Here is a 26,151-nt window from a genome sequence, read left to right as displayed (position 1 = left end):
TGCATTGTATCCTCACATCTGGATATGATAGTCTCCATTACGCAGTTACTATACATCCCCTTAAATGAAAAGCCACAAAACAAACAGCAGGAAAAAAAAAAAGAAATTAACAACACCATGAAGTTAAATAACATGCTACTGAATAACTAATGTGTCACTGAAGAAATGAAAAAGAAAATCAAGAACCTTCTTTAAGAAAATGATGCTACTGTATGATGCATGAGTCAGTGATGAATTTAATGAGAAGAAAGTGTTTTGAAGAAATGATACTAAAAAAAGAAGGTCGAAATCCATGAGATACAGTTTCTGCTGATCTTTGTTGGTGAGATATGTCTCCGGTAGGCAACAAATAGATGGGTTTTGTTTCTTAATCCAGCCTACTAATCTATGATGTTTGATTGAGGAGTTAAAGCCATTTACATTCAGGGTTAATACAAATAGGTGGTAATTTGGTCCTGTTGTTTTAGCAATGAGTTGTTCATTGATTAAATCTTCTGTTATTTTATTGGGATATTCTTCACATTTGCCTTTGTTATTGGTGGGTGCTATTCCTCTTCTCTGTCAAGAGAACATCTTGAAGTATCATTTGTAGGGCAGGTTTGGAAGAGGCATATTCTTTTAACTTTTCTTTACTGTGGAAGAATTTTATTTCATTTTCAAAGACAAAGGAAAGCTTTGCTGGGTACAATATCCTAGACCGACAATTTTTTTTTTTTCTTTTAGAATCTGGAACATGTCGCTGCATTCTCTTCTTGCCTGTAGAGTTTCCTGTGAGAGATCTCCTGTGAGTTTAATTGGCATTCCTTTGTATGTCAGTTGATTTTTTTTCATGGGCACATCTAAGGATCTTAATGTTCGGTTGACAAGAGCTTGATTATCATGTGTCGTGGTGAAGATCACTTTTGGTCATCCCTGCTTGGAGTTCTGAGCCCCTTCTGTATTCTGTTTTCTGATTCTTTCTCTAGATCAGTGACATTTTCCTTTATTATTTCATTAAATACATTTTTTAAACCCAGCTTCTCTTTCTGCAACTTCTGGGACTCCAATAACTCTTAATTTTGATCTTTTGATAGTGTCTTTCAATTCTTGAATACTTTTTTTTGCCTGATCCAGCTCTGCTTCCAGCTTTTTCATTGTTTTCCCCTGGTGCCAGGAAATATCTTCTAATTTTGAGATTCTTTCTTCTGCTTCCTTCCTTCTATTTTAGAGACTCCCCACTGTACTTTTAATGTGCTCCACTGTATTCTTCATTTCTGATACATCAGCTTTCGTTTGATTCATTTCCTGTGTGACATATTCCTTAAATTCCTTGAGTGCCTGCTTTACGTGCTTCTTGTTGTTGAAAAGAAGTTTTATAAGAAGTGTTTTGAAATCTGTATCCCCCATTTTCTCAATGCATTCTTGAGTTAACTCTGAGGTTGGCAAATACTTTTGCTCCTTTGCAGGGGAGTCTTCAGTAATCTTCATTGTGTCTCTGTCTCTCTTTTGCTCTTGGTCATTGTGCTTCTGGTTATCAGATTCTTCTTGGGGCATGTTTCTAAGCTGTGTCATCCACAGGTCTACAGTTCAATTTTACTTATTGCAGGGAAAAGGGGTGGACGATGAGAAGAGAGAGGTCACCCATGCAGCCCATCCAGCTGTGGTCCATAGCAGAAGAGAATGTCTTTCAGTTGTTGACTTATTTTATGTGGTAAGAGATGTGTGATAGTCGCTGAGAATTTTATGATCCCCCAGAGATTCCATCTGGAGCACTAGTAGAAATTTGTTGTTAAAGATTTACTTTTATTGGAAAGGCAGATCAGATTTATGGAGAGAAGGAGAGACAGAGAGAAAGGTCTTTCATCCTCTGGTTTATCCCCCCCCCGCCAAGTGGCCGCATCAGCCAGAGCTGAGCCAACCGGAAGCCAGGAGCCAGGAGCTTCTTCAAGGTCTCCCACGTGGAATGTGGGCCGTCCTCGACTGCTTTCCCAGGCCACCAGCAGGGAGCTGGATGGGAAGTGGAGTAGCCACGACACAAAACGGCACCCGTATAGGATCCTGGCACTTGCAAGGTGAGGATTAAACCACTGAACCATCATGCCAGGCCTAAGTGAATGTATTTTTATGACATCCCCCTGTATTAACCCAGATGAAGCAGGTGTTAACTAGGGAAATGGTGTTTTGACTGACATGTGGAAGGATGGCATGACAATGGCGGGTCTACAGAAATGTTCTGCTCACACAGACCTACCTAACTGCCTGCCTGTTCATCCCACATTATTTCCTTGGTTGTCCAGGATCAACAAAAACAAGTTACTCTTGAGTCCGTTCTCTCCTTCACTATCCACATCCAATCAGGAGCCAAGACCCGTAGGGTCATCTACATAATGTCATTCCTGTCCTTTGTGATCAGACAGGTCTCTGTAAGGTCCCACCACTGCTACAGTGCCTGTACGTGCGGTAGGCACCCATTGTTAATAAGTAGGCGAAGATGTGTAGATGGTCTCAGGGTCCCTTCGGGCATACTGCTTGCACAGAAGACACTCTGTGAAGAGCAAATCCCAACAACAAACCTTTATACCCATGCAGTTCCTTCTGAATTACTTCCATCCTTCCGCCCCGTGATGATTCAGTGTCCTCCACTGTAAGCTGTATACAGCCATAACTCTTTTTCAAATCTGTCAGAACTGAACTGTGTGTGTTACTGTTCTGGGGAATACCCGCTACTCCACCTGCCACCTGGTTTTATTTGCTAGCATCCGTCATCCAGGACACCTCAGCATCCTTTACTTCTTTCTTACTCGGTTGCTGCACTGCAGGTAGGGAGGTAGTTCTGTAAAGGGATCTTCATTCAGGGCATTTCTTGTGACCATTGCAGTTTCCTGCATTTCTGTGGGCCCGACTAGAAACTCAGCAGGGTTTGTTTGTTTGAGACTCCTGGAACCCTACAGAGGTATCTACTGTATAACAAAAACCTTGTCTAAAATGCCTTCATCTGCAGTTTTAAGGCAGTAATAATGAAAGTTTTGGTCTTTCCAGGACATGTTATTTAGAGGAGAGTTTATTTATTAATTTAGGCCCAGCATAATATCCCAATGTGGAGATGCAATAGGTTTCCCAATACCCACCCACCACACACACCCTCTCGGGCAGGCGGTAATGTAGCCGTTCAACAAGATCCTGAATTGATCAGCAGGATGCAGGGTGCTTGTAATACTAAGCAAATGTTTGCAGCTCCTCTGGAAATACTTTGCTTTCACAAACAAGCTTTTCAACTTCAAGGGAGGAGCGATTGACTAGATTCTGGCTCTACTCATTTTCCTAGTGAGAAAGGCAGACACTCTAAATTTGGAGTTTAAATATCACACTGAGGGAGAGACTTCTTGCCAGGAAGTTAACCCCGTAATCTTCGCTCACCTCTTGTTTGGGCTCAGGTGGGATTATCTAGGTATGGCATCAAAAGCCAATTAGAATCACTTCCTTCATTCTAACATTAGGACAGGTTGGAATTAGGACAGGTTGGAATTTTCTAAGTGTGGCCAGGTGGGAGCAGCAGAGAGCTACAAAACCCATCAGTCTGGCTTGGTTCTCTCCACTTGTTTTCCCCTTGGCCTTCAGTTCTCTGATCAGATACCCTCTTAGAAAAGTCTTCCCCAAACCCCCACCCAAGTAGCCCTCGCTCCACATTCCTGTCACAAGCCTCTCTTTGAAGCCCTTATGATTTTAGAAATCTGTTATATCTCTGCTTCTTTGATTTGTGCCGCTACCACCACCACCAGCACGCCAGGCAGGCTGCACGAGAGCAGAGATGTGCCGCTGCCTGCGTAGCCTCAGTTAGGAAGTTATTGGAGTATTCCAACCGATGCTGGCTCTTTGCACAGATGATGGCAGTGATCATGATAAAGCATGGCCACCTTAGGTTATATTTTAGCCATAGAGCCCAACAGACATGCTGAAGTCATAGATACTGGTGAGGAAGTAAGAGGGGAGTTGTTCCTGCAGTTTAACCTAGACTGTCACAGTCGGACAGTGGTGCCATGTAACGACGAAGAATGTCCAAGAGGAGGAAGTTGGGAGCAAGTCTTAAGTTCAAGAGGCCTATTACGTGTGCAGGTGAACACAACAAGCAGATAACTCAACCTTTAAGTCTGGGCATATCCAGTTAAGCTGGGTGGAGGTAAAGGTTATAAGTAAATTGCCACGTGTCCACGTCTACACATGAAACCAAGGAGCCAGAGGAATCAACTTTAGAGAGCATTCATGGAAAACAGACAAGGGACAGACTGACGCCTGGAGAAATCCAACATTTAGAGGGCTGTCGGAAGTCGATGAAGAAACCTGGGAAGGAGCCATCTGGAAAAGGAAAGCCAGAACTCTGTAACTTACTGAGATGAACAAAGTCTTTCAGAGCAGAAGAATTGCTCAATCCACATATCCTTTGGACAGAAGAAATATGTATTAAACAGTTAATGAAAAAGATAAAAGTTTGTGGAAAACATGTTTTAAAAATCTGTGTATGAATATCAGTTTTTTTTTTACATCAAAAGAAACTCATTCCCTTCCCCCTCCCCCAATTTTTTTTCAGCAAATTTTTGTATTTCAAAATTTAGCCCTTCTTGTATTTATTTCATATTTATGACTGGGTATCTTTAGAAAAGATACCCAACATATGAGTTCTAAATTTTAGCATATGTAGTTTTGTATCCTAAACATTTTTAAAAATTTATATGTTTTTGAAAGTTAGAGTTACAAAGAGATATATATAGAGAGAAGTGTACCATCTGCTGTTTCACTCCTCAAATGGCCACACTGGCCAATACTGGGCCAAGCCAAAACCAGGAGCCGGAAGCTTCTTCCAGGTCTCCCACTTGGTGTAGGGGCCCAAGAACCCAGACTGTCTTCTGTTGTTTTCTTAGACACATTAGCAGAGAGCTGCATTAGAAGTGGAGCAGCCAGGATTTAAGTGGTGCCCCATATGGGATGCCAGCTTTACAGGTGGTGGCTGAACTCAGCTAACACCAGCCTCCTTATTCTTGAACATTGTAATAAAAATCTTACTTTAAGTATACTCTGTTTTCTCATATAGGTTTACTTCATGCTACGAATTAATACAGTCACGCTTTTGTTCCCGAGACTTCAGGGCATATGGCATTACAGGATTAAAAGTAAAACGTGTTATTAAAGTTAACAACCGTATTCTGAGACTAAAATTTGAAGAAAAGTTTCAGAAGTTTATGGATTGTGAAGATACGCACGGTTCAGAGTAAGAAGTTGAATTGTCTAGTGAATACTTTTATGAAAAATGTATTTTGTGAGATATCTTTCTAGTCAAAAAGTAAACTGTGTTGAAAATATCCCATGATTCCTTTCCTGCATCCTCCGTGGCTAGGGTGGTCTCAGAATTCACATTGGGTAGAAAGGGGGTGCTTGTGGAGGTATTTTGAATAACCATGGAGCATCCGATGTAAGCAGGAACTATCCGTGGCAGAATGTAGGTTTATTGGAGCTCCTGCTGAGCTTCTGTGAAACCAGTTCTCAACCTCTCTCTGTTTCACTTGTTCCTCAGGGACCATCGGAAAATGATGGAATGCCTTTTTTACATGTTTGATCCTGAAGTGACCGTGAAGAAAAAGCAGCTGCTGCAGATACTTGAAAAAGGATTCCAAGGCAGTGAGGCAAGCAAGGTAGCATCCAGTGTCACTTAGAGTAACGCTTTCTTCCTGGTGACTGGGTTCTGCCACTGGTAAAGCACAAATTCTCATTCTTTTGTTCCACATTTACCATAGAGAAAATAGTTTCCCTTTCTCTGGTTTATACCACATCAAGTTCATTCATCGCTGTCTCTGCCTGACTCGATTTACTCCATCCAGACGTTTTAGTTGTATTTCGGGATCCTGTAATGGATGGTATTAAAGTCTTCTTTAATTGTGTTTGAATCTACAAACGTGTTTGAATCTCTCTGATACATTTTCTGGGCTCTTCTGTTGAAAATCTCCCTCTGCTTAACTCTGTTGTACTACACGGTGACTGTCGCCATATCTTTATGCCTCACTTTGTTGCTGGTGTCATTTTATCGCTAGTCCAAAATACCCAGCCACCCTTTCCCAGTGCTCACCTCACCCCACCCAGCCCCGCTTGATGACTGGGTGTTATGCCAGCACCCTGCCTCCAGGTAGTGGTTCTGTATCCTTTCCATGTCCTGGCATGCATCACACACTACTGCAGTTGAGTCCTGACTTCCTCTCGCTGCCTGTGTGACATCCCCCTGCTGTGGCTGTTTGCTACCGTCTAGAAAACGAAAATAGCAACTGTGGCTACTTGGCAGAGTAGTTAGGATTTACTGAGATAATGCAATACCGTTTTTTAGATTTCTTAGGTATTGTACACCCGTGTTCATGGTATCACTCTTCAAATACCCAAAAAGTGGAAATAACCCAAATGTTCATTGACAGATGACTTCATAAACAATTATGGCATATGTATACAATGGAATATCATTCAGCCATGAAAAAAATAATACTCTAAGATGTGTTACAGCAAGCAGAGAGTGGTGAACATACACTAAATGATTCAGGCCAGACACAGATGGCAAAAATAATATGTGGTGCTATATGATCAAGCTTTGAAGCTGCCGATGCTATTTTGTTAGCTATTTCATAGCTGCATATATATTTTAGTATGTGTTCTCTGATATGTGCTTAAACTAGTGGGTAAGGAGGTTTTTGTGGATATATTCTTGCATATAATTAAAGTCTGCATGTGTGTGCATATGTGTTTATATGTATACATGCATGTGCACACATGTTTATGTCCATCAAACAGGTCAGTAGCACAAAGCATGATAACTATGAGGTTGATGAATCTTCAGTTACAATTCAGCTGCAGTCAAGTCACAGGGTCAATATCCTTGACAGCCATGTTGGATCATAGCCACCCCCAAAATTACAAAACAGCAAATGTGCGATACCACAATGTGATTTTTACACAGTGATGTGTGATCATGGGTTTATTGGTCATTAGTCTATGCGTTATCTGAGGGGACTGTGTGGGTGATTTTTAGTTTCCATGGCTCTGAACCAGATGGCAGTTACTGTTGAGTTGTAGGGTCATGGACTTGGAGATTGAAGGGGAGTGCTTCCTGAGTAGTTTGATGAGTTAACAGAGGATGGTAGATTATGAAACCACCACTGGAAAGCGACAACCTTGTTGACTGGGACTGATTCGTCTTAATGGCCTCTGTTCGAATATTGTGTGTGTACCTTGTATCAACTTAATCATAGTTTAAGTTGTACTTGTCAGTACTCATGTTGTAGATGATTGAATTTTGATTTGGGTTTAATGTCTTATGTACCATTATGGAGTTTTTATTTATATAGATGAACAATTTCCACATTTTGCAATACAGATTCAGGAGCGAAGTGACACTCCAGCTCACCCTCTCTCTGGCCTGCGCCCCCACCCACCTGTTCCTTCCCTCCTTGTGTTTTTGGTTTACAGTGCATACTTTCATTTTGTTTTGCAGCCACATGCTTAACACTCTATTAAGTAAAAATAGCAACACATAGCAGGTAGAAATTTCTTTTAAAAAGTTAGTATTTCTCGGGCCCGGCGCAGTGGCGCAAGTGGTTAAGGTCCTCACCTTGCACACCCGGGATCCCATATGGGCGCCGGTTCTATCCCAGCGGCCCCACTTCCCTCCAGCTCCCTTCCTGTGGCCCGGGAAAGCAGTTGAGGACGGCCCAAAGCTTTGGGATCCTGCACCCACGTGGGAGACGTGGAAGAAGCTCCTGGCTTTGGATCAGCTCAGCTCCAGCCTTTGTGGCCAGTTAGGGAATGAACCAGCAAATGGAAAATCTTTCTCTCTGTCTCTTCTTCTCTCTGTAAATCTTTCCAATGAAAATAAATAAATCTTATTTTTTAAAAAAATCACTGCTAAATCAAAGCCATAATGGGAAAGGACAAGACAATGCATCAACCTCACCAACAATTAGACATGTCGATTAGGGCAAGTCCACCACTACTGGCCAGCTGATCTATGAATGTGGTGAAGTCAACCAAAAAAAAAAAAAAAAGAAAAGCAATTGAAAAAATTTGATCAGGAGGCTGCTGAGATGGGAAGGGGTTTCTTCAGGTATGCCTGGGTCGGGTCTAGGATAAACTGAAAGCTGAGCTTGAGTGTGGCATTGCCATCAGCAGCTCTCTGGAAATTTGAGACCAGTAAGTATTATGGGACTAACACTGAAAGAAAGATTTTCCTTCTGCTGGTTCACTCTCCGAGTGGTCACAACAGCTGCTGAGCTGATCTGAAGCCAGGAATTTCTTCCAGGTCTCCTGCGTGGGTGCAGGATCCCAAGGCTTTGGGCCATTCTCGGCTGCCTTCCCAGGCTGTAGGCAGAAAGCTGGAAGGGAAATGGAGCAGCCAGGATACGAACACACAGCCATATGGGACCCTGCCACATGCAAGGCAGCCCGGTGCCGTTGATTTAGCCACTGAGCCATTGTGCTGGACGTGCATCCCCAGTCTTAATCAGCAGTGGAAAAGACTGAATAATGATGCAATGCTTCATAAAACCTTCAGAAAATAAATTAATTAGAGTTTCAAGTTGTAGGTTAAAATACTCATTTGGTAAGAAAGACATTGTAAAATATAAGGTATATTTACAACAACAACAAAAAAGTCTCCTGAGGGAAAGGAGAATGTTTTGTGGACCATTTGGGGGTTTTTGGTGGCAGTTTTAAGTTTTCAAGATCAGTGTTTTTTAATGGAAACTACTTGACCAAAACTCTGTGACAGCATCTTGAGACTCACTAAAACAAGGGAGAGAAAGAGAGAGAGAGAAAGAGAGAGAGAGAGAGAGATTGGAGGGACTAATGGCAGCAAAGTGCCACACCGTGGGCAAGTCAGCGACGGTGGTGGCCCTGGCAGCGTGGTGGTAGTGAGAGTGCCTTCCTCGTGCGTTCTGGAAGACCAACAGGAAGGAGGTGAGGTCTGAGGGGTTTTGAACGCTGAGTAAAGTGTTCACATTCATTTCAGACTACTATGATCTATCAGGAAAGGGAAGGGGCTTCCATTCTTGTGGGTTTTGTTTGCCTAGCAGACTGTCTGCTGGGTGCCTCCTCTCTTGTGTCTTCTGGAAGAAACAATCTCCTTTAGTCTTCCCAACAGCTCTCTGGATCCTGTCCACTAGGATAGCCAGCACCCACCTGTGGCTGCTGAGCACTCAAAGTGCGTCCAACCCAAATTGAGCGCGCTGGAAATTTACTGGAAAAAAAAAATTGTTCGTTTTTTAAGATTTATTTACTTACTTGTAGTCATTGCACACGGAGAGACAGAGACATCTTCTGTCTGCTAGTTCCAGGAATTCCACTCGAAGGTCTCCCACGTGGGTGGAGGAGCCATCATCCGCTGCCTTCCCAGGTACATCAGCAGAGATGCTCAACAGGAAGCAGCTGAGACTCCAGGCAGCACCCTGATGTGGTGCTGATGTGACTCCAAGCAGTTCAGCCTGCTGCGCTGTGACACTGGTGTCAGAAAAACCAGTTCCTAAAGACTTACTATTGGAAAAAATAGTGACATCACTTATATTGATTATATCTTTAAATGACAAGGTTTTGGATTATTAGATTAAAAATGCTTTGTTAATATCTACAAAAACGTTCTTGGACCAGTGCCTAATACTCAGTTTTCTGTTTGCTAGTAATAATGTGCCATTATTGTCTGAAACATTTGATGTTATTCATTGCTTTCTGCTTGTAGAAACTCTTTCCATGCTCCTTTGGCGTCATGGAGATCATGCTATTATTTTCTTCTAATTCTTCATATTGTCCTGTTTTCCTTTTGCTCCCCTTCTTGCCTCTAAACGTGAGGATAGCATAAAATTGAAGTTTACTTCTTTCTCCATATGCAGTCAAAGACTGTCATTGTTAAGGTCCAAGAACTCAGTCCAGGCCTTCCCAGAGGGTACCACCAGTTCAGGAACTTAACTGAGCCGTCTCTGCTGCCTCCTCGATACTTCCTAAGTATCTGTATTGTGCATTGTAAATGGATGGCCTATAATTTTGAACACAGCTGTGTAAATGGTTTAGAAGTTAGGCTTACGTTGGCAATGTGTTTGTAAGGCAGAGGACTGACTGAAGTAGGGAAAAGGAGATTAAATTTCGACCAGCCCATCGTTACCAAATGTCTCATATGAAGTGTGCCCCGTACTTGTGATTCTCCTAAACAATGCAATGCCGCGTCTCCCTTTGGTAAAATGTTGTGTTCTCTTTTTCTCTGTGCCAAACTTGCTTGTACTTTCTTCAAAAGGAATTATTTGCTTAGTCATTTGTTTTATTTGACGGTACAGCGACGGAGAGAGTGCTTCCATCATCCTGTTTGCTCTCAGAATGCCCACAGCAGCTGGGGCTGGGCCAGGGGGAGCTCGTTCAGGTCTCCCATGTGGCTGAAGGACTCAAGTCCTTGGGCCGTCCTCCCTGCCCTGCTGGGTGCGGTAGCAGGAAGCCGGGTGGAAGCAGAGCAATCAGGAGGAGGAATGTGTCCCTAACCCTGTGCCACAAGGCCCGCCCAAAACACACTCCTTCCTCAAGTCTCAGCTCAAGGGCTTCCTCCTCTGAGAAGCCTTTCCTGGATTCTCAAACTGTAGGAACCTTCTTATCTGGTTTGAAAGTTCATTTGAAAAGATCAGTTAGAGATCGGCAAATTATTAATATCCTTCATTATAGCTCAAAGCATGAACTTCTAATTCATTTGTCATGTTTTTACAGAGAGCCAAAGTCTAGGAAAGTGGCATGATTGATTTAGCCACATGTTTAGTAACTTTATTTCCTTGTTAAGCACTCACAAAAGAATTAATTTTTGTTTTGTTTTTAAAGATTTATTTTATTGTTATTGGAAAGTCAGATATACAGAGAGGAGGAGAGACAGAGAGGAAGATTGTCCATCTGTTGGTTCACTCCCCAAGCGGCTGTAACAACCTGAGCTGTGCCGATCCAAAGGCAGGAGCCTGGAGCCTCATGGGTCTCCCACGCATGGTTGCAGGGTCCCAAGGCTTTGGACCATCCTCAGTTGCCTTCCCAAGCCATAAGCAGGGAGCTGGATGGGAAGCGGAGACACTGTAATTAGATCCGATGCCCATATGGGATCCTGGTGCATGCAAGGCGAGCATTTTAGCCAATAGGCTACCACGCCAGGCCCTTACAGGGCACTTTAATGCAAAATGTGCTAGTACATATGATTCCCCCGTGTTACCACTGGACTAGCGCATTTGTCTTGCTTACATGTATTTTGGCAGAAGTTTTTTTTTTTTTTAAGTCTTATATGTACTTTATTTGCATACCTTATTTTTTAAATTTCATTTTATGACACAGTTTCATAGGCTCTGGGATTCCACCAACCCCTGCAAAAAGCCCTCCCCCCATATTGACTTCCTTCATATTGTTACAGTAGTACAGTTCATATCCAGTCATGATTCCTTCATTAAGGGCATGGACCATGCAGAAGTTTTTAATGATTGGCTTCTATTGAATTCCTCCCACTTTTCCACTAGTTTTCAAAGAAGCAATTCGTCTTTGTTTCTCTGTCTTGTATAATGTGCATGATTTCTGTAACAAGTGCCATATTCAAGTTTGAAAAGAGAGTTCAGTGACTCTTGGTGAGAGTACAGCATGATTGGATAGAAATACAGGAGTATTCTAGAAGCTGTTGTTCCGAGTTTACACCGTCACTAAGCTGAGGGTTGTAGAGACCACGGGGAGGACAGGTTAGTCCTGCAAATTGGTAAAATGTTAGTTGGTTAAGATGAAATCAGTTGAGAACTTTTATTGTTGCACACTTATTATACTGAAATATAATCCATTTTGTGCGTTTCTGTACTAGTTCTTAAAGGGCAAGAACTTTATTGAGACGGTTACTAGCAAGAATCTTAATGATTTCTATTTTCCATTTTACAGTTATTTTTCTTTTTAATTTTAATTTTATTTTTGATGACATTTACATAGTAGAGAAGGACGCTTGCCCATGTGGACCACTGGTTAGGCTGGAAAAGCTGGAGAGGAACAGGGGAAAGTGAATGAGACAATTGTTTCCAATTTTCTTTTTTGTTTTGCTTTGTTTTGTTTTTCCTTCCCGTATCTGTGGAAAGGAGCGGAGTGATGGGGACAAGGCTGCACTCAGCCAAGTTTTTTTTAATATAAATTTGTATTGTTTTCATGATACAGTTCCTTGGGCTTGGGAGTATGCCCTCCCACCCTCCCCATTGCCTTTCCCCCACTCTGTCCTCCCACATTGTAACAATAGTGTAGTCCTGCAACAACAGTCCAGATGCCATCGTTCTTCTGTTTACCTGTATCCTGACCTTGCAAGTATGGACCATGGCCGAGAATGCAGCAACCTATTGTCAAGATGTATTGAGGAGTTTCATTAGGAGTCCATCTTTGCTTTGAAAGTGGAGATGCCACTCCAGTGTGCCTCCGCAGTGTTGCAGGTCTATCCCTGCAGAAGGCTTTCCCCTTTCCCTCTTATTTCTCCCTTCCCTCTCTCCCCTCGCCACTGTCCCCTGTGTTTTACAATAATATAGTCCTTCAGCTACCGTTTCGACTCCAGTGTTCTAGAAGCAATCTTGTAAAGCAGCAGGTAGATAATTGGGTAGATGGGTGCGTGGCAATCACCGCTGTTTCTACTACATCTCTTGAGAATAATTCTTTGTAAATGTTGATTTTTCAAAATTGTATCTGACTTTCAAGGCTTAGCTCTAATTCCATTCCCTTTTCCTAATCGTTTAAGCTCTTAATCATGTCAATGAAGAAGGATATCTTTTTTGACACATTTTGGAATGTCTTGTATTTTTTTAAATTACTAAATATGGTTGATATCTTCTCTCCTCTTAATTCTGAGCCATGCCCATGCTATGGCCTCACAACGCCACACATACAGACTGTGTCTAATGAATTTTTAGTGATGGTCATTGGAAGTCTGAGATTGAACTAGACTGAAATTTTCAGGCATGTGTGCTACATTTAAGTATGTGTGTTTTGAGAACCACCTTGGGCTTCAATAAAGATGAAAGAAAATGCAACATTTATAGGACAAAAATAATTCTCAATAGTGTGCCTATCAGTATTCAACTAGTGGTGATTACAGAACTCTGAGATTGCCACAAGCACGAGGAGACCTGTTTGCAAACCCTGACTTTGCCAACCTGTCATTTTCTCCTCGGGCATGTGACAGACTGTTTCTTAGCTCTTGTTTTCTTACTACTGAATACATTTTTGTTTGCTTTTTAGAGCTGTTTTCAGAGCAATTCGTGTTATTAGTATAACTGTCCAGAAATAAGGATGGACACAACAGAAACTGCAATTTCCACGCACCAGCATGTAGTAAGAAGCGTCTGGGTTTTGGAAAACAATGTAGATTATATGACCAAAAAAGTCATGAAGAGGAAGCCTCACCGATGTCATATCCCACCCCAACAGGATTTTCTTTTTGGAGTTGGCAAGCTTACTGGTGGAGCACTTACTGGTGGAGCACTTGCTGAGAGCCTAGCTCCTGCACCATGCAGTGCTGTCAAGCTCAACTCCGACTTTTTTTTTAGACACAATTAATAAACTTGTTATAAACCAACCTAATGCATGTGAGGTTAAAGTACGAGTATGTAAATGGCTTTGCAGGATGAAATCACATCTGGGGATTAGCTACCTCCTCTCAGTGAGTTTGGCCTGCAGATTTCTTGGCCCAAACGTAAACTCACAAAATAATAAGCCATCTGGATTGAAGTGCTGTCCGTTATGTGCAAACACTCCGCCCGTCTTTCTTTGCAGCTGCCCCTCAGGACAGAAGCTGTCATTCTTTCCAACAGCCTCAGTATGTGCGAGGGTCCCAGAATCGATTTCCTGAAGCAGAAGTACCAGGACAAGAAGCAAGCCACTGCCGAGGGTGAACTCTTCAGACACGGTAACACGCACGCGCAGCCTTGGCTGCTCCAAACCCTCAGCCTCCAGATTCGTTGGTTATCTCTGTGCCATTTCTGATACTTGGTTTTAGCAACATGGAAGATTTTTTTATTTCCTATTTATGCATGTAGTAATGCATGTTTTTCTCATCTGCCAATTTGGCCCTACTGCCAATAAATAAAGATCATTATATGAACACTAATAGGAGGAAACTCCTTTTGTTAGTCATGTATTTAATCATATGTACAATACACTTTTCGCAGCCTGTTTTCAGTATTTTATGTCACAAAAATAAACTTCTGTGGCATGCGTTCTGGTACAGTGGGTTAAGCCACAGCAGATCCAGCCACCTCTTAATGTGTCCATGTCCAATCTCCGAGTTCCTGGTTTGTGTACTGACCGCTCCACTTGTGCTGCAGCTTCCTATCAGTGTGGTCCCTGGAGGCAGCAGGTGCTTGAGTTGCTGCCACCCGAGTGAGAGACCTGGTTCCTGGCTTTGGCCTGGCCCGCCTGCAGTTGTCGCAGGCATCTGGGAAGTGGACTGGCAAATGGAAGATCTCGCTCTTGTCCTCTCCCACCCTGTGTCTCTCACTGTATGACTCTGCCTTTCAGAAAATTTAAATCCATGTATATCCACACACATACATATATATAAGTAAACATAAAAGTAAACACACACATTATTGCAGAAACCTTAAATTCACATGAAAGAGAAACAAGTACCTGTACTATTATGCGAGATAATTACACAATGTGCTCTGGAAAGAAAGCAAACCTTATTTTGTGCTTAATCATAATGTCAGGTGATAGGAAAACCCAGTTACACTTTAAAATTAGCTAAAGACTAGTTATAAAGTACACGAACTGCCTTATAAATTGTTATCGGAGGCGGTTTTGATATTTTAACTCATAATTGTCACTATGTAAGTACCTGAACCGACTTGTAGGCCGACTGTAGGAGAGTCCATGGTTGAGGGAAAAGACCAGCTCGTGTCTTGTTCTGCATGATTCTCTTCCCTTGCTTGTCCTTAATAGTGCAAGGATTTTTTTGAATGCTAATTATGTGTTAGACACCTATAGATGACAAAGATACAACATATGCGGTCTAGACAATTTCTCCTTAGTGGTGCTTAAAATACTAATAGTCATGTAAATGTATATAAAACCCTTAGCATTGCAAGGGTCATAAATGTGAAGTATTAGAATGTATAATTGGAAGAGTGTAACTGATCAAAGAATAAGGGACACCTATTCTTTGATCTTAAGCATCCAGTTAGCCAGGGATTGAATAATCAGGAATTTGGTTAATTCTGTAAGAATGGCATTGTAGTTTCCAGACTAATGATGTTCTTATGTGATGATTCATACCGAACTTTCATTTAGTGAACAGCAATCAGAAATTAAACCTCAACTGATTAAGATCACTGGATCTTAGAAAATCTCCTTACTTGTAAATAATCATTTTCTTGTCTTTAATAACTCTCCCTGTTTCCCCTTTTAATAAGTACCTTATATTGTTTTGTGAGATCCTTCTGGAATGTGCCTTGAAGAGAAATTAGTTTTTTCCAACTTACATTTTCTATTTTATACATCAAGAAAACAACAATCAAAAAAAAAAAACCTACACAGATCATTTGAATATTTTATGCATGGCAATTAGAATTCATTTCTTTGATTCATTGGTGTCTAGGGACCCTCATGCTGGAGTGAATGTCAGTGATCCAATTGTTCATTCATTCACTGGACTTTGTAGAGAGCATCCAGCAACCTGAGCTGTTGAGGCTTAGATGCTGCCAACATAACAGCAAGCTGGTACCCAACCGTTAAAAACACTGACAACAGCAATGGCAATGTTTTCTTATTTTAAGCTACTTGATTTAAAAAGTTTGATATAATTACAGGACTTATCATTGCTAATCAATGAACTTATCTAACAAATAATCATTGAACTCCTGCTTTGCATCATGCAAGGGCTGTGTGCTACCCAGTGGTATACAATCCAGCCAGAATCTTTGCCATGATTTATCAAGCCCAGGGACAATAAAGGAGGTTATTTGGTGAGATCTTAAATGAGTAATCACTAACACTGCTTTCTGTTTTTCTGTGTGCAGGCATCCTCCTGCTTACGAAGGTTTTTCTTGGCCACAGCGTTCAGGCTCCTGAACAAGAATCCGTCAGTCAAGCCAACTATCCAATGGCCAATTCAGTGTTTATTCCTCAGAAACATTTCCTAAGTATGTCTGCCAGAAAGAGAAATGGGCTTTCGTCTCTCTGAACACAAAATGTTTGTATTTCATACAGATACTTACAGTTCACTCTCTATGTAGCAAAGTTTGTATGTTTTTCTACAGAAACCTGTAACTGACTGCCAATTTTTTTTCTGTTTTTATCCCAATGACATTAGTATTTATGCAATTCATTCTTCAAATTTGATTACCTATTTACTTATGAATGTAAATACAGACACACGTGTGTGTATGGATATTCAAAAAAATGTTTAAAACACCAAACCTTTACCAGCAGATGTTTTAGAGTTCAGGTTCCTAAACGTGCATTGTTAGACTGTTAACATCGACTTATCAGAGACACTGGATAGGACAAGCAAGAAAGATGAAAAGGAGACTGAATAAAATTAAACTCCACTAGTCTATATATTTAAAGTTTGATTAGTATTTCCAGGACTAAGAAGCTATTAGAGAAAGGAGTATAAAAGAAAAAGTAACCCTCAGCAATAGAACTGTTGGACGTTATTGAGTTTATTTGTTAATCTATGTAAGGTTGAAAAAAATACGTTTCATTCTGAAGAATGCTGTGCCTGTTTTGCTTTTGCTCTAGATTCTATCATGGAACCGAGGAACTGTGACTGTGGCTTCCGCCAGTGCAAGTGGTTTGTCTTTGATCATGACCTTGTTTTGCCAGAATATGTTGTTGAATTTGAATTTATTACAGTGGTATGAATTTTTACTTCATAAGTGGGAGTTTCTTAAATAGGAAAATAGCTGTTTTAAGTCTGATCGCATTGTGCCATGTATATACGCTTCTGCACACACACATGTATGTAGAGATGGCTCGCTGTGTGAACTCACGCAATGGCGCTTCTGTGACTTAATTTTCAAAACAAGCCATGATGACATCTCAGTATTTTTATTATGCCACTGTGTTACAGGAGTAACATGATTGTAGTCTCACTGGAAAAGCTGTATTGTTGAACTGAAGGCTATAGCATAAATATGTCTGTTTTCATTTAGCATTCGGTGATCTGTCTAGGCACCTGCTGTTTAGTGTTGTGGGTTTACTCCCAATCCTTTATCATTTTACAGAGTGCCATAACATGTTAGTGCTCTGTGACCTCTTCATGTTTCAGCTCTTCATAATGTGTTGGACACTCTCGCACTGAAGTCCATGTGGGTGAATGCTTCGTACTTCTGTTGGCTGTGTATTATTCAGTGTTACTCTGATAAGACCAGCCCCTTATTCGATTCCCTGTCTGATACTTAAAGATATTATGACACAGCAAATCAATGAAAAGGGAAAAAAAATAAAATTATGCATATTAAATGTGAACTAAAATAAATTGGAAATATTACTGTTACTCAGGAATGTAGACACTTGCTGTACACAGCAGTTAATTCCCAGTATGCTAATCAGGGACTTTTTTTTTGCACTCTGGGTATTAATTGTTATACATCACAGAGAACATATGATATTTATCTTTTTGGAAATGGCTTATTTCATTAAGCATAATGATTTCCATTTGGGTCCATTTTGCTGCAAACAATAAGATCTCTCTCTCTTTTTTTTTTTAATGGCTGAGTAGCATGGTGGGATTTATCCCTGAATGTGATATGCCACATTAACAAGCTGAAAAACAAAGGCCATATAGTTACCTTAACAGATGCAGAGAGATTGATTGAAAAAATACAACAACATTCTTTCATGTTAAAAACCTTAAGCAAATTGAGTATTGAAGGGCTGTTCCTCCAGACCATCAGGGCATAAATGAAAAACTCAATGTCAGCATCATATTGAACAGGGTCAAGTTGGAGGCATTTCCACTAATATCTGGAATCAAAGATGCACACCCTTGCCACTGCTGCTCAGTATAGTCCTGGAAGTTTTAATCAGAGTCATTAGTCAAGACAGAGACACCAAAGGGATATAAATTGAAAAGAAGGAAGTCAAGCTATCCCTGTTTGCCGATGACATGAGACAGGAAAACCAAAGGCTCTACTGAGAGACTATTGGAACTCATAGGAGAGCTTGACAGGGTTGCAAGACACAAAATCAACACACAAAAATCAATACCTTTTGCATATGCAAATAATTCCATGGCTGAAAAGAGCCTGTAAGATCAGTTCGATTCACAGTAGCAGCAAGGAAACTCAGATACCTTGTAATAAATGTCTTGACTATTCTTGAACATTTTTCATTCCAAACAAAATTTAGAATCAGCTTATTCTATTAAAAATATTACTCAGATTTGGGACAGAACTGTGTTAGACAGCAGTGCTTTTAGCAAAGACATAAATTCAAAATGTGTACAAACACCTGTTTATTTCACTTGCATCCAAGGAAGCTGAGAGGTGGGCAGCTGTGCTGTCAGTGAAGCCCTTAGCCCCATGCTCCCCTGCTGGCCCTTCACGGGCTTGCTGCACTCGGATGAGTCAGTTCTGGCTTTACTCTGGGAAGGTTTCTTAGTTCCTTAATTATTCTCTTTCTTCCATTTGCTGCTAAGCCCTTTGGAGTCTCTATTAGGTCAGATGTCAGATATTCCGAATTGTTTTCCCACGCCTTCTGATATTTTGGGGGTCATATTTTCATCTTATTTTCCGAACATTTTTGTTCATAGAGCTTTCCTCAGGTCTTGATCTGCTGCAGATCTGTTTGGCTTCTCAGAGCGCTGATTAGATACTACTTTCATTTTTTTTTTTTTTAGATTGGCTTTGAAGTTTCTATCCTCTTTCCTATAGCAGCTTATTCTTTCATTACACTCATAGCTCATTTACTCTCCTACATTTAAAAAGTCTCTGGTTAAGTACTTTGGTTTCTTCTGGAGCCATTTCTGTTTGTGCGTGTAACTGTTGATCACTAATTCACATTTCCTGGCTGTGGTCCTTTAATCCCGCGTCTCTTCAAGATGAATATCACGTTTTTGTAGATCTTCAAGTGCTGAGCTTTGTTGTATGTTCTGACTAGCAAACACCTTTCTACTACTATTTGCAAGTTCATCCTCTTCTATGTGTTATCTTTAGTCATCTTTTCTTGGTAATTTCATTAGTGTTATGCAATATTTGAAAAATTGCCTTTGCCACGTTCAAGATCTTGTCATTGGCTAAAAATAGACCATACCGAGTTCACAATCTTAGGATACTCTCATAAGTTTCCTGTTACTCTCTCTTCATCGTAGATATTGCTACGTAGCTGGAAAAAGTCAGTTCATCTTTTTCTGTAAAGCTTATTTGTTTTTCAAAGAAGCAACTGAATTTTCAATACTTTTCATAAATTTTCAGGTCATGCCTCACTCTTTATTTTCTTCGGTCAACAATGTCATTCTAGAAGAAAGCAAAAGAATTTCAGAAGGATCATTATTGTCCCTGGATTTAAAATCCGATGATGAAGTTATGAACATGGAACCCAAGATCAAGCCACGACCAAAACTCATTAGTTTGGATAGCAAGACAATATTCTCCCTTGCCAAGACTAACATTTATGGTCACATTGTGGTAAGTAGTATGACAAATCAAATTTGGGGTCAGGAATCTTGAATTCGGGATCATCACCTGGCATGCAAAGTTTATCTGATGATAAGTCATACCGCCTGTGCTGCTCAGGGAGCAAATCGCATGCACTGAATTTGTGTAATTTTAAGTTTTTCAGTGACTACATGGAAAAAGAAGTGTTTTAAGTGTCATAATGATTTTTAAGATTGTATTTTATTTCTCCCAGTGAATCCAAGCTATGATATCAGCGTGCAGTCAATATCTCACAGTGTGGTTTCGTGTTAAGTCTTTGTACTCTGAATCTATTTTGCACCCAAAGCTCATCCCAATTCATTGTAGCCACATTTCAAGTGTTCAGAGGCTGCGTAAGATGGCTTCCTACTTAGCAAATGATTGTACTCCTGAATAAATAATGTTATCTTAAAATGATTAAAATGAAGACGCATAACTTCCAATTGGTTTCTAGAATCAATCAACCTAGCACATGGAAGCTCTTTACAAAAATTGATAAGAATTTGAGCTCCTAAAAGCAGCTTGCTTTACAGTATGGTAATTCTGTTGAGATGTTAAATCTACACTTACCTCTGGCTTTCAAATCTATAAATTTCAAATCTGTGTCGTCAGTGGATCCATACTAACATTCTCTCATACCACAGCGATAGCTCTCTAACTGGCTCTCTTGTATTCTGCCATTGCAATATTGGACAACACAAGGAAGCTGGCAGCATTCATATCTGTTGCTGTGCCTTTTGGATGCCATTCACTAGGTACCAAGATAAAAACAAGGTGGGGGGTGGATATGCTTCCCAAAGCTGACAGAGCCCCTGACCAGTTTCTGCTTTGAGCTCATAATTCATTCTCCACATTGAAACTTCTATAATCTTTTCAAAATGCAAACCTGGTAACATTATCTCACTTACCCTTCAGTCCTTCGACATAACACCATCCAATTGTTTTCCATTCTTTGAAATGAACCCAAAGTTTTAAATATGCTTTCTGAGATTTGTGGTGATATGAGCCTTGTCCTGCCTTTGCAGGTACTTTCACATGGCCATTCCTTTAGCGCACGCTCTCTGATATTTTCCACAATAAAATCTTATAGATGTAAAGGTTCTCCCTTCCTCATTTTCCCCTTCCAACAATTTCCCTGAGTTATCATGGTAGTACAGAACCTTAGCATCAGTTGCAAGTTTAACTTCCTGCTGTTTAAATGTATTATGACATGGTAGCTATTGAAAAGAGTCAAAAATCTAGTGTTGTGCTGTAAAGGTACGTTTACATGTTTTGTTGGGACAGTCTGTGTGTGAGGATAAAAATGCGATATAGATAACAATTTAGAAATCCTTGAAAGTCAATTAGCAAACATGTTTTGCCATGCCTTATCACTTCTAGTGATATTATAAACCAAAAAGAGAATGCAAAAATACTTTTTGAAATGAGTAAGGCTAGCAGCTAGTAGAGTAAGAGAACAAGACATTAAAATACTTTGGCCTGTTTAGAAATCTTACTTGACTATATTAATTCAGTCAAGTCATAACTGATGCATAAAGACTTTTTCATTATGAATTTGCTGTTACTGAAAAATCAGTGACATTTCAAGGGCTGCTAGTAAACATATACAATATCACAACAAAAATGTTTAAACACTCCCTTTGTGCTTTTATTGTCAGAGAGATCAAACACACATTATTTTTATTTTCTTTTCTGTCTTTCCACTAAATTGAATTTTTTAAGACTTCTATACAGAAAAATAAAATATATAAAAACAAAATATAAAAATCTCTAGATAATGTAACATTTTTAAGCCTGTATTTTATAATTATTTATTTATGTAGAATTTATTGAAAATTTGCAATGTCTTAGGCAATGAGGTATTAAGAGTTCAAAAAGAGGGAGAATCAAGATGGCAGAGTAGGTTAAGAACTTATTTAAACAGATGGAGAAACATTAGCCAGGGTGAAGCAGAGAGGACACATCCCAGGAAACAGGAGAGGACAGAATGGAGCCAGAGGGGCACAGGACACTGACAGACATGGGAAAGCAGCGGACACAACAGTGTGGTGTTGCAGTGACCAGACATCCCAGAGTCATTCTGCCAGCAGCAATCTGAAATGCACCATCGGCCAGAACTCCATCAGCAACCAGGTGGGAAGGGGCGTTCACCAGGAGCTCAGGAGGTGAAACCAAAGAACATTCTGCTGCTTTGTTTGATTTGAGACAGAGCAACAGATTCCAAAGAGGTGGTGAGGGAACAGGGTGGATTTCACAGCCTAGATACCCACCAAAGCTGCTTGGGCAAAGTCTGTGGGACAGGTTGCATATGCACTAAGCTGGGAGCAAACTCATTTATGGCTCAATGTATTGCAATGATGTGGCATCTTACTGGTTCCACCTAAAATAGGTCTCGGTGGCCCTCAGACCTAATGGCCAGCAGATCAAAAACTCCACAAGTGACACGTCAGGAGCCATTTTATACAGTGTGGCGAGCGCTTTGAGACTGCAGGGACAACACTGAGCTGCACCTGCACTAAGCTGGGAGCAAACTCACTGAGTTCAGTGCATTGTACTGGTCGCCACTCACTGGAGAGAGTGGCACAAGTGACTGCAAACAACTGTGTACCAACCACAATAAGTCAAATCAAACTAGACCTGTGGGTGACACAGCTTAGAAACATGCCCCAAGAAGAATCTGATAAACAGAAGTACAATGACCAAGAGCTAAAGAAGAGGAAAAGGCACAATGAATATTACTGAAGACTTCCCTGCAGTGGATCAAAAGCCTTTGCTAACCTGAGAGTTAACTGAGGAATACATCAAGAAAATGGAGGATAAAAAAATTTTTTTTTTAAACTTGTAATTCTTATCAACAATGAGAAGTACATAAACCAGGAGTCAAAGAAATTTAAGGAATATGTCAAACAGGAAATAGCAACACCGAAACAAAATCAAGCAGAATCATTAGAAACGAAGGACACAATGGTACAAAATAATTCAGTAGAAAATGTCAATAATAGAATGAATGAGGAAAAGAAGAATCTCAGAATTGGAAGACGTTTCTTGTCACAATGGGGAAGCAATCAGAAAGCTGGAAACAGAGCTGGGTCAAGCTAAAAATGTATTCAAGAACTAAGAGACACTAAAAAGGCCAGATATAAGAGTTATGGGAGTTCCAGAAGATGCAGAAAGACAAGCTGGGTGTAAAAATGTATTCAATGAAATAATAAAGGAAAATTTCCCAAAAACGGAGAAAGAATTAGGAAACAAAATACAAGAAGGGCACAGAATTCCCAACAAGGTTGACCAAAAGTGATCTTCACCACAACACAAGATAATTGAGCTTTCTTCAGTCAAAATAAGGAAAAGATCCTTAAATGTGTTCATGAAAAAAATCAGCTGACATATAGAAGAATGGCAATTAAATTCACAGCTGATCTCTCAGAGGAAACTCTACAGGCCAGAAGGAAATGGAATGACATATTTCAAATTCTAAAAGCAAAAATTGTCAGCCCAAGAAAGCGTACGCAGCACTTTCCCTTTGTCTTTGAAAGTGAAATAAAATTCTTCCACAGTAAAGAAAGGTTAAAAGAATATGCCTCTTCCAAACTATAAGTAACAAATGATAATTAAAGATGTTCTTTTGAATTAGAAAAGGAATAGTGCCCATCAAAACCAAAGGCAAATGTGAACAACATGCCGGTAAAATAACAACAGTAGACTAAATCAATGAATAACCCATTTTAAAATGACAAGACTGAATTACCACCCATTCATATTAACCCTGAATGTAAATGGCTTAAACTTATCAATCAACAGTCGTAGATTAACAGACTGGATTTAAACAACAAAGCCTATTTGTTGCCTGCAGGAGACACAACTCATCAACAAAGAGCAGTGGAAACTATACCATGGATTTTGCTATTTTTGTTTTTAGTTTCATTTCTTCAAAACTGTTTTTTTTCTCATATTAAGTTTTTCACTGACTCATAGATTATACAGTAGCATCCTCTTCTTCGAGAAGGTTGTTGATTTTGTTTTTCATTTCTTCAAGGAGACATTAATCATTCAGTAGCATATTATTTAACTTCGTGGCATTGTAGATTTTCTTTCTTCCTGTTGTTGATTTTGTATTGTGGCTTCTCATTTAAGGGAATGCACAATACCTGTGTAATTGAAACTATCATATCCAGATGTGAGGACACAATGCAGTATGCATCTCTACTTCCAGATCAAAGATGAACTCCCAATAAAACTGTTAAATATATCTTTTTAAAAAACAGATTTATTTATTTTTATTGGAAAGGCAGATGCACAGAGAGGAAAAGAGAGAGGAAGGTCTTCCCTCTGATGGTTCACTCCCTAAGTGGCTGCAACAGCTGGATCTGAGCCAGTCCAAAGCCAGGAGCCAGGAGCTTCCTCCAGATCTCCCATACGGGTACAGGGTCCCAAAGCTTTGGACCGTCCTTGACTGCTTTCCCAGGCCATAAGCAGGGACCTGGATGGGAAGCTGGGCAGCCAGGATTAGACCCGTTGCTCATATGGGATCCTGGCGCGTTCAAGGTGAGGACTTTAACCGCCGTGCTATCGTGCCGGGCCCCAAATGTATCTTGATAATGGAATGTGGAACTTTCTGCCATTGTCCATGCCCACAATGATGGACATATGACTGTTATGAAGAACAATCAGTAGGGCGGGGGCAAAGAAATTGAACAGGAGAAAAGGAAATCCCAGGGCCTATGGAACTGTATCATAAAATGATAATAAAAATTGTTTAAATTTCAAAAATAATTATTTTCCTTAGCAACAGTATGAATTTATTAGAAAAGATAGGTATATAATATGTGTAGAACTCTTGAAAGGAGCTTCTCAGCTATGGGAGATTAGTGGTGGTCACGTCTTGCAGGTGAGAAAAATCCCCTGTCTGTAGGGACATGGTTTTGAAAGATGGACCATTTTGAGTGAAAATCAGTGTAATTGGGACATAAGGATGCTTGGGAAGGAGAAGAAGCATAGCTTAGAATTCAAGGAAGGAAACCAAGGAGGGTTTTGGTTGGGTTTTAGGCAGCAAATCTGTGTGTGCTCCTTGACTGAGGAGCAGACTTTTGTTAAAGGCCCTGCAGAAAAACATTGCTATGGTACAAAGGAGAGGCAGTCTTCCGCCGTGGGAGATTGCGAATCGTGTCACAGTGGAGCAGCGGTCTCGAGGGACAGTGCTGGGGTCATATGTCCATGGGAAAGAGGGAAATGGGGTGACCAACAGATGTTAGACAGTGGGAACATGTCACGTCCAGCGTAAGGCATCTGCAGAATCTATCACAGGTGTGACTTGGAAAATGGCCTATCTACATAAACCAATGTTTTAAAGCAATGTTTAGATAATTTCGATAGCAGCTAGAACCTTGTTTTTCCATTGCAAGTTTTGGTTGTGTCCCCAGTGTGATGTATAAAGATGGTGGTGGGGAGTGAAAGAGACTGAGATAGACACCTGATTTTATTATAATAATTCTCCTTGGTTGTCAATGCTATACTCAATGTTTTAATACATTATCATGCTGTAGGTTATATACAAATACTCTTGGCTTAATACCATTTACAGCAGTGGTCTAAAGACAGAATAATTATGTGTACAACAGGACTACAGGATTACCCCTAAATATAAAAATACTTATATTTTTATGTAGTCTGGGCTGCGAGGGAAAGGGAGAATCATTTCTCAGTTTCTTCTGATCAAGGAACACCCTTCAGTCTCTCTCCCACCGGGTACCCCACTTGATACCTAAAGGGTTTAGGGCCTTCTTTATTCATTTGCTGGCCTGAAAAAAACACTTATTCTAATAAATGCCTAAAGACATATACTTAACTATTTTCTAAGAAGAATTTCATGCCAATTTCTGAATAAACTTAGATCAAGTGAGAAATATTAAGAACCAGACCTAGTTATAAACTATGTTTGCCTTTTAGCATCCTACGTGAGATTTATTTTCTTTTTGGCGTTGTGAATGTTACCTAAATAATTGCTTTCTTAGTTTGTATTATACTGGCTCAAGTAATCATTCTAAATGTTTTAGATATCAAAGCTTCAGAAGAATATAGGATGTAATCTGTGTTGTCTTTAATTTTTATTTTATTTACTACAGAATCTGAATTTACATGGAAACAGCTTGACCAAATTGAGAGATCTCTCCAAGTTGACAGGACTCCGAAGGCTGAATATTAGCTTTAATGAGTTTACTTGTTTAGATGACATATACCATTTGGTAAGACTGTTTGAAATCTTAAAGACGAGCTCTTAGAAACTAAGGGTACGATGGTGGCCGCCGAGCTTAATGGGGTGGGGAGATGGTGGCAGTGTGGCCAAAGGGCACAGGCTTTAGTTAGAAGATAAATAGACGTGCAGCATAGCATAAGTAGTGGTTTATGTCTTAATTAAATTGATTGCTGTCATCATTATAATGTGTTTGAAATCATGACAGCCTGTATCTTGACTGTATTCAATCTGTCAATGTAT

General features: G+C 40.2%; 1 protein-coding gene across 1 annotated transcript in view; it reads left to right on the top strand.

The window, feature by feature from the left end:
• Positions 1-26,151, top strand: part of LRRC9 (leucine rich repeat containing 9) — a 73,834-nt gene that overhangs the window by 12,237 nt on the left and 35,446 nt on the right. The window contains exons 10-16 of the mRNA XM_040975721.1: positions 5,066-5,242; positions 5,546-5,663; positions 13,795-13,927; positions 16,038-16,160; positions 16,762-16,877; positions 19,437-19,649; positions 25,781-25,900. Coding sequence (XP_040831655.1) covers positions 5,066-5,242; positions 5,546-5,663; positions 13,795-13,927; positions 16,038-16,160; positions 16,762-16,877; positions 19,437-19,649; positions 25,781-25,900 — 1,000 coding nt within the window. The remainder of the gene's footprint in view (positions 1-5,065; positions 5,243-5,545; positions 5,664-13,794; positions 13,928-16,037; positions 16,161-16,761; positions 16,878-19,436; positions 19,650-25,780; positions 25,901-26,151) is intronic.

This window comes from Ochotona curzoniae, unplaced genomic scaffold (assembly GCF_017591425.1).
Source record: "Ochotona curzoniae isolate NIBS_2020 unplaced genomic scaffold, NIBS_Ocur_1.0 contig_2688, whole genome shotgun sequence".
Taxonomy (NCBI): domain Eukaryota; kingdom Metazoa; phylum Chordata; class Mammalia; order Lagomorpha; family Ochotonidae; genus Ochotona; species Ochotona curzoniae.
Note: the sequence above shows the minus strand (reverse complement) of the source record. Positions and strands in the feature narration are given on the sequence as shown.